General features: G+C 45.1%; 1 protein-coding gene across 1 annotated transcript; it reads right to left on the bottom strand.

Moving 5' to 3' along the window:
• Nucleotides 1–217: 217 nt before the first annotated feature.
• LOC109782919 (uncharacterized) lies at nucleotides 218–10149 on the bottom strand. Its single transcript, XM_040402389.3, has 5 exons — nucleotides 10009–10149; nucleotides 2226–2973; nucleotides 1895–2133; nucleotides 1135–1470; nucleotides 218–706 (listed from the first exon to the last, which is right to left on the bottom strand). The coding sequence occupies exons 1-5, from the start codon at nucleotides 10147–10149 to the stop codon at nucleotides 218–220; spliced, it is 1953 nt and encodes a 650-aa protein (XP_040258323.3).
• Between the last annotated feature and the right edge of the window lie 4698 nt (nucleotides 10150–14847).

The raw sequence follows: 14847 nt of genomic DNA, 5'->3' as shown, positions 1-14847 counted from the left end.
GATGATAACATAAAACCTTCTATCATGCTAATCTCAAACATGGAAATAGGTAAGTACATAAATATGATGAAAAGCAAGCAAGCTGCTGCCTCCTCTGCTCCTTATTGGCATGACAAAATTCAGGACACCCATAATATTGTACTATAACAAACAACTAAGGACAAAATGCAGCAGAGCTTGCTAGCTGGTAACTAATCACAGAACAAGAAACATACCTTCATTGGTTGATTTGCTTGAGGATCAATTTCTTCTTCATCCTTTCAGGCAGCGCCATAAGAGCCTTGAACTTGCGGTCATCTGCTATGAGGATATCATAAGCTGCTAGCAAGCCATCATCATCCAGTCCCACAATTGCATTGAGAGCATCAAGTATTTCTTCAGGAGAGGAGGGTTTCTCAGGAGGAGCAACTTGAGCGATATCAGCTTTGTAGGCACTGGTAAAATTATCCAGTTTCTCTCCAAGCATAGATGCAATTGAGTCATCCGATCGATATCTTTTCCTCTTCTGTTCCTTGCCGGTTTGGGTTGAAGATGTTGCGGCAGAATCAGTGCTGATGTTGTTGACATTCTCTGCAGCCATTTCCGCTGCACTTTCACCAGTAGTTCTTGCTCCGGTTCCGGTGGCATGATCCTTCGAGAAGACAAGGCTGATAGAGTCCCAAAACTTTATGACCTTGTGCCTGTAGCATGTGGCATCTTTGTTTGCCTGCAACCCATGAAGACAAATAGTCTCATGTCATGGTGGAAAATGACCACACATCCATCCAAACACCAAACATCCAAAGAGAAAATCGTAGACTACAGCTAAGATGTAACTCATGTCATGGTGCAAAATCACATAAATAATGGGGAAAACAAGTGCACTGCTGCAAGTTGTGATTGTTTCTCAAGAGAAGGCTGATTACTAATATAATAGCAAAACATAGGGGAAATGATGAGTAAACTACTGATTAGAAGGCTATGCATGAACAATTATAAGTGCATGTTTTCAAATAAACTTGGCTGAATTCCACATCATGATGGAGAAGGTGTATAAGTGCATGTTTTCGAATAAACTACTTGACCACATGAATCATGAAAATGAATCTCGTGGCCATGCCATGAATACATAGATGCTCAAGATGTAGTGCTTACCTTGACATAGTTGCTCCACACGTCCTCACTATCAACCATAAGCTTTTTATGGATCCAATCCCACCCAAAACCACTCGTTGACAACATCTTGCTGACATTGACATTGTGTGTATCAATAGTCTTGCACCTTGATATGACATTCTCCTTTGTGATATCCACATTGCACTTGGCTCGAACATTCTTGACAACTGCAGTGTAAACATGTGGCTTCCACCCATTTTGAGCACGATCCCCTCTATTGTAATGCTCCATGAACACATTCAGCATTGCTTCATCCATTTCATCCGTCCAGGTAAGGTAGTTTCTACCTCCTTTATTCTCCACATCCATATCTTCCTGCAAGCAACAATACATGTATGAGACAAACGTAGAATCCCAAGAGAGAGAGAGGGTTCAAAAATAGCCATATGAAATATATGAACATACAAATGAATGAATTCAATGATTGGCTCCCCCGCGTCTCCTTTGGTAATCTGCCCACATTTGATTAGCTAAGGTATCTCGCTTGTTGTTCCACTCAGTTGTTGATTCAACATGTCTAATCATGTTTGGTTCTTCAGGATGTTCGATGGCATCAACATTTAACTGATTATCCACGTCAATTAGCATTATATCATCCATCTCTCTCTGCCTATCTCTTAGAAAGTTATGCAATATGCAGCAAGCATTAATGACATGGATCTGTGAGATGGTATTATTGGCGTGTTAATAAAAACTAAAAATAAACGGAGGCTTGGTTTTGCAAAATACTATGTGATACCTGATTCCGTATGCGGAAAAATGAACTAGTCCTCAAAATAGCCCATCTCATCTTTAGTAGACCAAAAGTTCTCTCTATGACATTCCTAGCTGATGCATGTCGCAGATTATATAACTCTATTGGAGTTTGTGAGTTATTTCCATTAGCCGCCCATTCTTTCAAATGGTACCGGACTGACCGGTATGGAGCAAAGAAGACCGGACCATTAGTGTACCCAGCATCTACAAGGTAGTATTTTCCTAATGTTTGCAAAAATAACAAGTATTAGATATTATATTTACATTGAAATATCATAACTTAGTTGTTCTACCATACCAAGACAGAGAATTACCATGTGGAACTCTAAAAGCGTGTTGTCGTGACATTGCATCTCGCAACGCTCGTGAATCAGATGCAGAACCTTCCCATCCAGCTAAGACATACAAAAACTTCATATTCCGGTCGCAAACACCAAGCACATTAGTGGTCACATCTTGCTTTCTATTCCTGTATCTGCCTTGCTTGAGAGCGGAAACATGGACATCAACATGTGTGCCATCTAAAGCTCCTATCCCATCTGGAAACAATTTCCATCTACTATCCTCGGGCTGCTCAGCTGAAGGGGTTGGTAGCTTTATAAACTCATGAGACAAGGAAAGGACAGCTCTTAAGATCTCATTGAAATGCCTACTGATGGTCTCGAGTGCCCATCTGTATGTGCTTTCAATTAACTGGTATTTCATCCCATGGCTTAGCACTAGCAGAAACATTGTGACTGATTCTTCAACCGACACATAAAATGTGTCCCCCAAACCACATCTTTCACGCAAGATAGCGCACAGGTCCACAAAGGACCGTTTAGTTAGGCGCAAACTATCAAAACAGTGCTTGTTAGAACCCTGATAAATTGATCTAAGCATCTGCTTTCTAATCCTAATCTTCGCCTCATCCTCACTGAAATCATCAAGCTCTCTAATCTTCCTCTGACAATACGTGTGTTGAACTATCGCAACAACCGACACAAAAAATCCAGCAGCTGCCCTCTTCCTTTTCTTTCTCCTCTCATCGCCATGCAATGTGTTAATGTACAAGTCCGACATCTATATTAAGATGAAGAAAATAACAATTGAGAAAGAACTCAAGCTCAATTACTAGTGATACACAAAAAACTCATGCTTATTACTAGTGATACACAAAAAATCATGCTTATTACTAGTGATACACAAAAAACTCATGCTTATTACTAGTGATACACAAAAACAGATGCAGTTGCTTGTCAAGAAAGCTTAGATGGGGGAAAAAGATGGGCAAAACCCAAACAGGGTTTATGCTACTTTCTGTTCCACTTTTTTCAGGTGGAGGAACAGACCTGTGCCCCCATACTTTTTGCAAAAATAGATCATAACAAACAAAACCATCAAGCATTAGAGTTTCACATAAAAAGAAGCTTCAATCGCCATATGATACAATTGACACAGTCTTACAAACATTGAACATGCTATTGACACTCTCTCCTAAAACGGAGTGAATCAAAACTATGCTGAACTTGTATTTCAAAACACTATGCTCAAGTATCTAGCTTCAATAACAAGCCCGAATATAAAAATCAGCTCAGTCTGAAAAAAACCCAGTCTGATTCAGACAAAAAATCATTATGCAAGCACACTGAAATTGTTCTATACTGAATTCAGACAAAAAGTGTGCAAACATATTGAAATCAGGGGTCCATGTCTGCTTGCGGCCCATACTGAATTGTTCTATACTGAATTCAGACAAAAAAATCACTGTCCAACCACACTGACTTTGTTCTGTACTGAATTCAGACAAAATAAGCAGTGTGCAAAACGCATTAAATTCAGAGATCCATTCTGCTTGCATAGAGGGGACGTAGACACGCTAACCACGTACCACAAAAAGGTCGATCTTCCGGGGTGTGGAGCTGACCGACCGTGGGCTGGCGGAGGAATCGTTAAGAAGTTGATCTTCTGTCCGGATCGGGTGGCTGGATGGAGGTGGGTTCAGGTTAGGGTTAGGGTTCAAGCAGAAAAGATCCACCAGAGAGAGGGAGGGGGAGAAGAGAGGTGGAGGGAGAACCTACCAGGATTTGAGAGCTCGACGACGGCGCTGTGGTCACCGGAGGCAGCACACCATCGAACAGAAAGCTTCGCGTGTAGAGGGGACGGGGGAAGAGAACTCGGCGAGAAGCTATTCACCGGCGGGGGGGTGCATCACCGGCGGCCGAGAAGGAGGGGCTCATGGCGGCAGCGGCGGTGGGCGTCGGGGTAGGGTGGGGGAAGGGGCAAGAGACGAAGGCGTCGGGGTAGGGTGGGGGAAGCGAGCGAGTGGAATCCGGGAGAATGACGGGCGAGGGGCTGGGATTTGGCCTAGGCCAAGTTTACATCCTCTGGAATCTTAGAATGAAATCCACCGTCAATTCTGTGGCAGCCAAACAAGTATATTCCGGAATTCGCAAATGAAATCCACCAAATCCGACCCAAATGATGGGTACCAAACGACCTGTAAAGGTTTTGAAGAATACGTGCTCCTAATGTTGAAACATTTGGACTTTTTGTGCAGTTCCACTAAAATCGAGCATCCCTGTTTGCATAGATATTGAAAGTGTGATTACTATAAAAGTGGGACTAGTTGAAGCATAGGCTCACAAATATAAGCATTCCAATTTCTTAATGGGAAAAGGTAGCAAGACTGTTTCTAACCACCTGTTTGAAGGAATAAATAAGGCAACAACGGATGATGTCACGAAGGCATACATAGTTTTTTCTGAAAAATTGAGCCATTCCTGACCTTTCCTCTTCTTAAGCATATTTTGTGCAGTTCAACTAAAATAAAATGCCATCACCGCCTTGACAATTCAGTGACATTGTACACAAGGAAATGACTTAACATTACATCATGATGTCAGGTATGTAGTCGGCAGGCATTAGAGACAAACATACAGACCTCCTCCGATAACATAATGAACATTAATTTTAACAAAGGTGTGACTAGCTTTACCGGGATAATTTGAGTGAACTCCACACCCTCTGTTCCTTAATATAAGACATTTTCGCAGTTCAATTTAAAGTACCAAACGTCTAGTATTTAGAAAAACAGGTAGTACTTTTCTTGAGCACATATCTGGGAAAGCTTGCCACACATTGTATACGTCCATACGCTAATGCAACACCATTCGAATAGTACAAATATACACTAATCCAGTGGCTAGTGCAACAGTAGACTAGTTATTTTATTACAGGGTATAGTACAATGGTTTTACTGAACAGATTTCCATAAGCTCTAGCACTGGAAGATTTCTATAAGAATTAACAATACAAAATGTAAAGGTAACAAGTTTCAGCATTGGTATACTAGTTGTGCAAGAGCATTAAACCAAATACAAAAGTCTGAAGGTAACAAGCATTATTAACTAATGACAGTATAAAAAAATTGCAAACCATGTACCTTCAAGGTAAATATCATTTCGAACTCGAAGGGACCTAAAAATTGCTATCCCAATCTTGATAATCGATCAAACATAAAATCTTGATCGAACGAATCAAGAGAACGGCCAGAGGAGGAGGTTCCCAATCTTGACCTTTCCTCTTGACACTGTACAAAAAAAATTGAGTTATCTCATGAAACTGAGGTTTGTAATCTATAAGCATTAACAGTGCAAAAATTTGAAGGTAGTAACAAGATTCATCGTTGGTATACTAGTTGTGCAACAGCATTAGAATGCCTTAGCTGAAAAATCTTTAATACATCCACAATCAACAGCTAACCCTGAAATAATCCAGTGACATTAAATGGCATTGCTTAAATTTATCGATGGCATTAGACTGAGTGCGGTATTAGTTAAATGTGGCATCACTTTAGCAGTAGCATTGCTTGACTTGACCTATGGCGTTATACTAATAGCAAAAAAGTGGCAATAAGAGCATGGGAGGCCCATTTGGACAGTGGGCACACCAGTATGATGTACCTCCACGGACGCATAGTGTGGTGAGGGAGGTATGGTTGCCCAGAGCAACAAATATCCAGGAAGCATATGTGGATTACGTCCCATTTTTGTTCTCTTTAGCTACTGATTTTCCCCTTTCCAACCTAGATGCGGGTTCGATGCCTAGTCTCTTGGACAGTACAGTCTCCCTTCCTTTCCTTATTCAACCCAGCCATGGATTAGTCTGCATGAAGTAGGGTTTCCTTTAATAGTGCAAGTTAAGGTTTTTGTCTGCGTGACCAGCAGAGCAGAGGATAGCAAATTGGGAAGATGGTGGAGTGGAAAAAGATCCACATGCAGTGACGTGGCAGATGCGGCAATAGAACAAGGGTATGGTTCGAAAAGAGGTAGCATACCTGAGGGTCGGCGGGAAGTGGCTTCGCTCGTGGTTGTCGTCCTCCGCACACACTACAGCAGCGAGCTTCAGGACGGAGGCCATCCCGCGTGGGCGCTAGGTTTGAGAGGACGGCCTTGTCGTCAGTGCGTGACCTCGCTCGCCGATGATGAGTGCGTCAACGCTGCACGTCCTTTTCTTCCCCGGTGGATCTGTGACCAACGGTGAGGAGGGAGAGAGAGGCCGTCTTTTCTAGATCTGGAGAGAGGGTGATAGTGTGAGAAGCAAGTGGGCAGCCCTTAGCAAGAAAGCGCCGAAGCTCCAGCCTATATATCTTTTTTATACTACTAGTACTAGAGGTGGAGTAGTGGTAGAGTAGTTTATATTTTCTCTGCATACAGTACCAGTTAGTCGTGCTTCAAAACTAAACGACAGGCCATTAAAAAAATAAAGGTCGATAACTGATGCGGCACCTCGGGCCAACACGGCCAGATAGCATTTTGCACGAGAAATTACACACCATGTTTCGTTGACATGTGGCCCCGTTCCAACATGTCAGTGAGACGACGGCGAGTCCTTTTGTACAATTTCTGAACGGACGTCTATGTAGGCCGGGTCGCCTCTTCGTGTACCGTGGCAACCGTCCACCGACTCTTCACCTTTCCCTCTTGATTTGGAACTGTTGTCGCATGCTCTTCCTCCCTCCTCCATTTGCCTTCACCCTGCCTTCTGCCATTGTTCGATCGTCTTCTCCATGGAGGGAACAGGCCGGAAATGACCCCGTTATTCTTGCCCTGATCTAAAAGATGACGTGGTGGAGGAACTCATTGATCGGTGCGACGTCATCACCTCGGCTAGCATGGCAGGTTCGTTCAAGACCATTCTCGACTCAACTAATAACATCATTACAACGAACCCAAGGGTCCAGGAGCGGTTTGATCTCCCCTATCTTCTTCACCGTGACCCTGTTGACTGGCGCGCGGACGACGGGGGCATCGCCTTGTGCAAGTTGGTGCCGCTTGATAATGATACGTGTGATGTTAAGATGCAATCGCTTGAGGGTAAGGCTTGGGCATGTGCAAATGGAGATTGGGTTGTTTATATTGGGTACAACTGCGAGTGGGAACTTGTGAATGTGTACACTCGTCACCGGGTTCCACTTCCAAAAATCCCAGACCGCCCAGAGGTTGAGCACACCGGTATTCTACGTACGTTCAACTACGATCATGGTAACTGTCGTCTACAGAAGATAGCAATTTTCGAGTTCCCGACCACTCTTGGGGTTATAGGAATGCTTGTGTTGTTGCTATCTTCGACAAGCTTGTTGTCGTCCTTCATGGTTCGACTCGATGGATATTTCTCAAAAATCAGTTTCTATACACAAATGAGTATTGTGATGCAATTCAATATGAGGGTCTTGTGTTTGCTGCCACCACTCGTGGCACTGTTTTTGCATGGAATCCTTATGCTTTCGGTACGTTTGTCTTCCACCGTAATTATAATTGTTTCATCCACATGCATGCGGGTTAGCTAGTTTCCCTTTACTAATTTACCTTCTTGTCTTTCCAAGGTCCTGTGAACATTCCACCACCTATACTTGAAATTTTTTATAACCAAGGGGGAGATGACGATGATGATGATCAAGAGCATGAGGACCCATATACTCAGTGGCGCCTGGCAACTTATTCCGATGGATCACCTCTTCTTGTCTGTATATAGGGCACTGCTGATATTACTAAGGAAGTAGGTTTTGTCTCCCATGGTCGCACTCTCCGGACCTATTCCAACATCCGTTGCAGGGTATTCGGGATGGATACTACTGTGCTAGTGCCAACACCTTCTCCCTAGTTTAGTATTAATACTCTTGGAGGAAACTCGCTCTTCCTTGGACAAAACTATCCAATGATGGTGAAAGGCGATCCAACTACTGTTGACACAATGTTACTACCATTTATGAGAAGCAACTGTACTATACCTCGGACATTGCTATGGTTCCCTGCCGTGGCTATCACAATATGCGTCCTGACATAGGCCGCTTCAGCCTGGATGAGCAGTCTTGCGTTGGTCTCGAGATTGACAGTAGCTGCCCCTTCCCAGAGAATCACTTCTGGTTCAAAGAAAGCGTTTCCAACGCCGAGGATTAGTTGAGCTGAAGTTCATTTCATTGCTTGTTATTGTTGTGTGATGAAAACTTTAGTATTTACCAGAATGTATCGTCGTTGTCGTTGTGGGTTCATGACCTGTTGTATGTAATAAAATGATATGCATGTGATAAACTTACTAAATTTATGAATGGCTTTCGAGTCGCTTCTCTGAGTGGGTGCTGCGACGAGGCAAAAAAATATTTTCCGAATACATAATTGTACGTGCATTGCAACAGGTTATCGAATGAGTCCAATCAACAATAGTACTACTACTATTCATACTAGCTTCACATGCTTCGCGCGTCGGCCGGGTGTTTTCACTGTAGCTGCGAATCCCATCATCCTAGGTCCTCGGATGAGTCCAGTAGAAATTGCATTCTGATGTTTGGGTTCAAACTTTCAAAACTGCTGCACTATCTCTACGTCTACGTATACGTATACGTAATACAACAAGTTTTAAACTTGAGACCAGCCACCCACCCTCACAAAGAACACTTTTTAACCTAGCACAGACTCCAGGAAATTTGGCCACAGTGTGAGGTGGTCCATATGTTAATATTTTCGCTGTACGTAACCAGCACCTCAAATCCTCGATATATGTAGGAGGGTGGCATGGGCCAGAACAAGCGTTCACGTCCAGGAGTACGACACACGCCACCAACACGACTTCCATCTGACACCATATTTCTTGGAGTCTGTGCTACAACTATCTCTTCAACCTCGTCGTTTCTCTAACTCAGCCAGCGCACGGCGGGCGAGGTGGGGGTTTGCCGATAGTCGGTTTCCTCAACTGCGGTCCCACTTGTAAGGCCAACTCCAATGCACGACCCCAAACAGACCTCCATTTTGCCCGGATTCTGTCCATTTGGGTAGGGCAATGGGGTCGTGTCCGGGCCATTTCTCGGATGCGGTGGCCGTGCGTCCAACGCGCGGACGCATCCTGGCTGCGTACATTTTTCTTTGCAAACACATATCTTTTTTTCATCATTTGATTTTTGGTACATGGAAATACATCACCAAAATTTGACTAGAAAAGCAAGACCAAAGAAAACAAGAACCACAAGAATACATTTTAGAAGATTTCCAACTTCCATAACTGCTCCTGTAATTGGATTAGTGCTTTCTCGATGCATTCATTGTTGATCTGCGGAGGCTCGATCTTGCGTGCTTCTTTCTTCTTCGAGTGTAAAGAAGTAGACGTTGCTTCCTCACATCTAGTCTCATGTCTAGCCTCTATTCTATCAACAAGTGCACTGGTCTCATCTCTAGCCTCTATGCTAGCTAAAAGTGCTAGAACATCTACTAAATTGCGCTCTATCAATATATCGATGTACTCTTCTTCCCAATACCAAAACTTGCATCCATTCTACACAATAAAATTTTAAGTTAGCACAACTAGTCTAATCCGAGAGCACAACCGAAGCTAAAGTAGCACATACCCCATCGGTCGAGCACTTGATGAACATCCATCCGGGATTTTCCGGTGTTGTAGACACGAGGCGCAAGACCTTCTTTGGGCAGTCGTCGCACGTAATGAGTGGCAACGGTGCGCCAACGAGCTTTTGGGCCAGCACCAAGCCCGGCCGACCGCCATTCATGTATCTGCAGGCGGACCACCGATGGTGTAGATCCAAGCGGCTAGAGGAGGAGTCAGTACCTGCATGCGGCCTTGCTGTGGCCTTCCGACCCGGTCCCCGGCCAATCCATGGCGCGGCGCGGTCTCCCACAGCCGGACGAGCTCAAGCCTGACCGTATCCGCTCCAAATCCGGCCGCCGGGTGCGCAAAGCACGTAGCCATGGTTGGGTAGATCCGGGGTGTCGAGAGTAAGGGGGCTGAGCGAGCACGCGTCCGAGCTGCACGCACTGGAGTTGGCCTAGCGGCGTGGCGGACCAACCGTGTGGGGGTGCGAAGTGGCTTCGCTCGTGTGGGGGACGGAAGCCACCCCGCGCAGGCGCTATGTCCGATAGGACGACCTTGTCGTCAGTGTGTGACCTCTGTGGCAACCGTCCGCTCCCCACTAGCCTCTTCGTTGACATGTGGTCCCGTTCCAATATGTGAGTGAGACGACGGCGAGTCCTTTTGTACAATTTCCAAACGGACGTCTATGTAGGCCGGGGTGCCTCTTCGTGTACCGTGGCTACCGTCCACTGACTCTTTGCCTTTCCCTCTCTATTTGGAACTGCTGTCGCATGCTCTTCCTTCCTCCTCCATTTTCCTTCACCCTTCCTTCTGCCATTGTTCGATCATCTTTTCCATGGAGGGAACAGGCCGGAAACGACCCCGTTATTCTTGCCCCGATCTGAAAGATGACGTGGTGGAGGAACTCATTAATCGGTGCGACGTCATCACCTCAGCTAGCATGGCAGGTTCGTTCAAGACCATTCTCGACTCAACTAATAACATCATTACAACGAACCCAAGGGTCCAGGAGCGGTTTGATCTCCCCTATCTTCTTCACCGTGACCCTGCTCACTGGCGCGCGGACGACGGAGGCCTTGCCTTGTGCAAGTTGGTGCCGCTTGATAATGATACGTGTGATGTTAAGATGCCATTGCTTGAGGGTAAGGCTTGGGTAGCCGCAAATGGAGATTGTGTTGTTTATATTGGGTCCAACTGCGAGTGGGAACTTGTGAATGTGTACCCTCATCACCGGGTTCCACTTCCAAAAATCTCAGACTGCCCAGAGGTTGAGCACACCGGTTATGACCGTACTTTCAACTACGGTCATGGTGACTGTCGTCTATAGAAGATAGCAATTTGTCAAGTTCCTGACCGCTCTTGGGATTTAATGGAATATGTAGTTGTTGCTATCTTCGACAAGCTTGTTGCCTTCCTTCATAGTTTGACTGGATGGATACTGCTCAAAAATCAGTTTCTATACAAGGATGAGTACTGTGATGCAATTCAATACGAGGGCCACTACTGCAGGATGCTGCTAACGCGACACTACGATCAGAGACCCTTTCACGAAACTGTGTGCGATGCATTAATCACAAACGGGGATGTAAAAAAACCGTCAAAAAAGGTGCAAAACACGGTTCAGATTTTAGTTGCGTGTGCGATCCAGGGCATACGGTTCAGTCCAATGAACCGTTTGCGATGAGGTGGAACAAAAGAAACGGGCAGCCTGATGAAGTCGTGTGCGGTATACAGCATACGGTTCACTCGGATGAACTGTTTGTGATTAGGCAACACAAAAGAAACGGTCAGCCAGATCAAGGTGTGTGCGATGTACAGCATACAGTTCACTCAGATGAACTGTTTGTGATTAGGCAACACAAAAGAAACGGTCAGACAAATCAAGGTGTGTGCGATGTACGACATGCGGTTCACCCGGATGAACTGTTTGCGTTGAGACAAGAGAACAGAAATGATTCAATATAACAAATACCATAAATATTGCATGGTTCACATTCAAAGATTACAATGCCCAAATTCAAACATTGCAAGCTGCGTCATTTCTGAAAAGGGATCAGCCGCTGACAAGTCATGTATGGGTTTGACACAATAACTTCCAATTGCTTTGCCATATGCTCTTCCAATACGAAATTTGGTATTTTTGGAGGCACTTCCATTCCACAGTACCAGTCGCCTCTGATATCATACCATTGATCTTTCCTAATTAAATGCGTGTTCAACCTCACTACCCTCAGCACCTTTGCTCTGGCAAGAAAGAACATGGCAAGTGTAATCTCTGGTGGGGTCCCTTGGTAGGAGTTCAAAGTAATATTTGAGAGATGCAGATCCAGGCATTCAATGTGATTGTCGTTATCAACATATTCCACCCGGACTAATATGCACCGCTAAAGAAGAGAACGTGTTAGTGCCTACATGCAGTTTTGAACACTGCTACGTGCCCATTTGGTTTGCAGGATTTGTAAAATGCACCAACGTGCCATCTTCGATCTGTCATGATTAACATGGGCATTAATTTGATTACAATCTAGAAACATGTAGCCTTCTTCACAAGAGGTTGGATTGGATGAAAAATTCCCTAAGAAAACTAGTACAGATGAATCCAAAGGAGAAATGCTTATGGACGATTGTAAGCATATGAATGAAGCAACCAATATGGGGTGGGGGTGTATGTCCTAAAATCCTCCAAAATTCCTTCTAAAATCGTAGTACATAGTCATTGTAAACTTGGGAAAAGGTGCAAAAAATTGAACTCCCTTATGGTTAACATTTAACTGGAAAGGAACATCACCTCAATATACAGCTTCTTCAGGCACGGAAAGCATCTCAGGCAACTGAAAACTTGGTCCAGGTTGGGGACGACAGATCCTAGTCCCAAGACCTTCACTGTGCCCAGAGTCTGGGTGAAGCTTCGCTGGATGATAGACGAACATACGTCTTCAAAACTAGAAATAACGTTGATATAAAGAAGGAGAGGTATATAAGGCGACTGGTGTACCTGAAAGTTGTAGTATTTGATAGACGAGTGGCCCACCACTTTCAATTTCGGCGCAGAAATGACATTGATTCTTGTTGGACCTTGTTGATCAACTACAAGTAATCTCTCAAGTGATAGTGTGTCCTGGATGACCATATTGTGGTCCACCTTTTGTGATCTCTCATTGCAGCACCAGCAACACACATAAATAGTGCGGAGAGTCCTGGAGGTGACGTGCAAGGTACTCGACCAATTCATCGCCTGAAGACAAAGGAACTCAAGTGCAGTACAGCTGTGGAGCAGGCGTTCCATGTCATCCTTTGGGATGCGGACAACGACGAGCTCGAGGTGCTTCAGTCGTGGTAGAAAAAGAGCGGGCGCGTCATTAAGGGGGGGTGCAGTTCATGAACTTGGCGAGGCGTAGCATGGGCGCGAAGCGGAGCGCAGACGTTGGCAGCAAGCTCATTATAACTTAGCTTCTCGAGCTGATCTATGGCACGGGATCGGAACCACTCGTCAAGCTTGGCTCGCTCCTTGCCATTGGAACGGAACTTACCCGCGATAAGGCCTTTGATTGGGCCATGGTGACTGCCGAGGATCTGGGAGAACGCATCCATGCTTTGGCGATAGCCATGGCAGAGCTTGTGGGCGTGGAGGAGGTCGGCAGGGGTGCAGAGCCATAGGGTGCGCCACTGCCAGGAACGGCGGCTGTCCTTGCCCGATTTCTGATTGGGAGGAGGGATATGATGACTATCAACATGTCATCGGGGAGGTTGTTGATGAAGTCTAGGCCTGCTGGAGTTGCTTGCGGTTCTTTCTCGACCCGCCTCCGCTTGTTGGCAGCCTCGTTCTCCACCTTGTCGGCGGGGACGGGAACCTCTGTCTCCATATTCACGCTGTGCTCCGGTGCTTCAGCAGCCCCGGCGTCACCACTCCCTCCGATAGGGCGCTTCGGCGGCATCCTCGTACACTGACGGCTTTGAGGACTCAGAGCGGCATCGAGGATGCGGGCGGAGAGAGAGGAATTGTGTGTGTGGTGAGGATGGGGGGGTGCGGCCACTCGGCGGCGCCATTAATATAGACCAGTGGGAGCGAGGCGGGCGGTGGTCCAAGATTTTCTCGCTTCCCGGTGAGAACGACTGCTTAATCTCTAGTATGAATGAAATCTATGCTTAATTATTGAATTTTAGTTGCAAAAAATAGATATTGATATTGATTTTTAGCTGCATATTTTGACAAATCGCAGTGTCTCCTCGATTAGCGCCGAAGTCTGGCTTTAATTTACATACCGTAATCTGAACCGTTTGCATTGAAGAGATGCACAGATCCTGTGCTGAACAGCTTGTACGCTTCCCGGTGAGCCTGCGCACCGGACTACGCTCGCACACGTCCCGTTCAGTCAAGCAGCTGTCCACACGGCACCTCCTATAGCCATTAAAACCAAGACACGTGGTGCCACGTGAATGGTTAACCGAACGCACACGGTTTAAATTATACAAACGTTTGAGATATTAAAGTGGCAGCTATTTTTTTCAAAATGCCTTTGTTGGTTGTCATTATTAGAGTGCCCCTTCTCTCAAAATGGACATGAAAAATACCACAGCATGTCGGGTTCCCTTCCGTGATAGCATGCCAAGTTTCATGAATTTCAGACGAGTTTTGGATATACTAGAATTTAAAAACCAGGAATCTCAATGTTTTGCCGGCAATCAACAGTGCCCTGGTGTTTGAAATTCATTCCCATTTCTTGCATGGGACCTAAGCATGCACCGAAGGACACAGATTTGATTTTTCAACCAATTTATATGCACTGGAGCATGCGCATGTAGTTCAAATTTGAATTATGCACATAAATGCATTGAAAACTCAGTTAATGCATAAAAATGTCCAAAAGAACCCCGAAAAATCACAAAAATTCACACAACACTCCTATTGTTCTATGTTGACATGAGAAAAAAACTTGAAAGCAATAAGAGGCAATGGATATCGTCTCGTCCCCAAAGGTGGGACGTTCCCTACCGAAAACCATCATGCTTGTTGTGAGAAGCTCCGGTTTGTGAGAAGCATATACCCAAACCTACCTCAAATGGGACAAAATTTGT

Source organism: Aegilops tauschii, chromosome 3, assembly GCF_002575655.3.
Source record: "Aegilops tauschii subsp. strangulata cultivar AL8/78 chromosome 3, Aet v6.0, whole genome shotgun sequence".
Taxonomy (NCBI): Eukaryota; Viridiplantae; Streptophyta; class Magnoliopsida; order Poales; family Poaceae; genus Aegilops; species Aegilops tauschii.
This window is presented reverse-complemented; position numbering and strand designations above follow the sequence as displayed.

Bases quoted from the DNA above. Each gene is read 5' to 3' on its own strand.
- LOC109782919 (XM_040402389.3), bottom strand. From the start codon at position 10,149: ATGGCTACGTGCTTTGCGCACCCGGCGGCCGGATTTGGAGCGGATACG. The intron at 2,974-10,008 runs GTACTGACTCCT...ATCTTAATATAG, and splicing joins CACAGCAAGGCCGCATGCAG to ATGTCGGACTTGTACATTAA. The intron at 707-1,134 runs GTAAGCACTACA...CATGGGTTGCAG, and splicing joins TGTGGAGCAACTATGTCAAG to GCAAACAAAGATGCCACATG.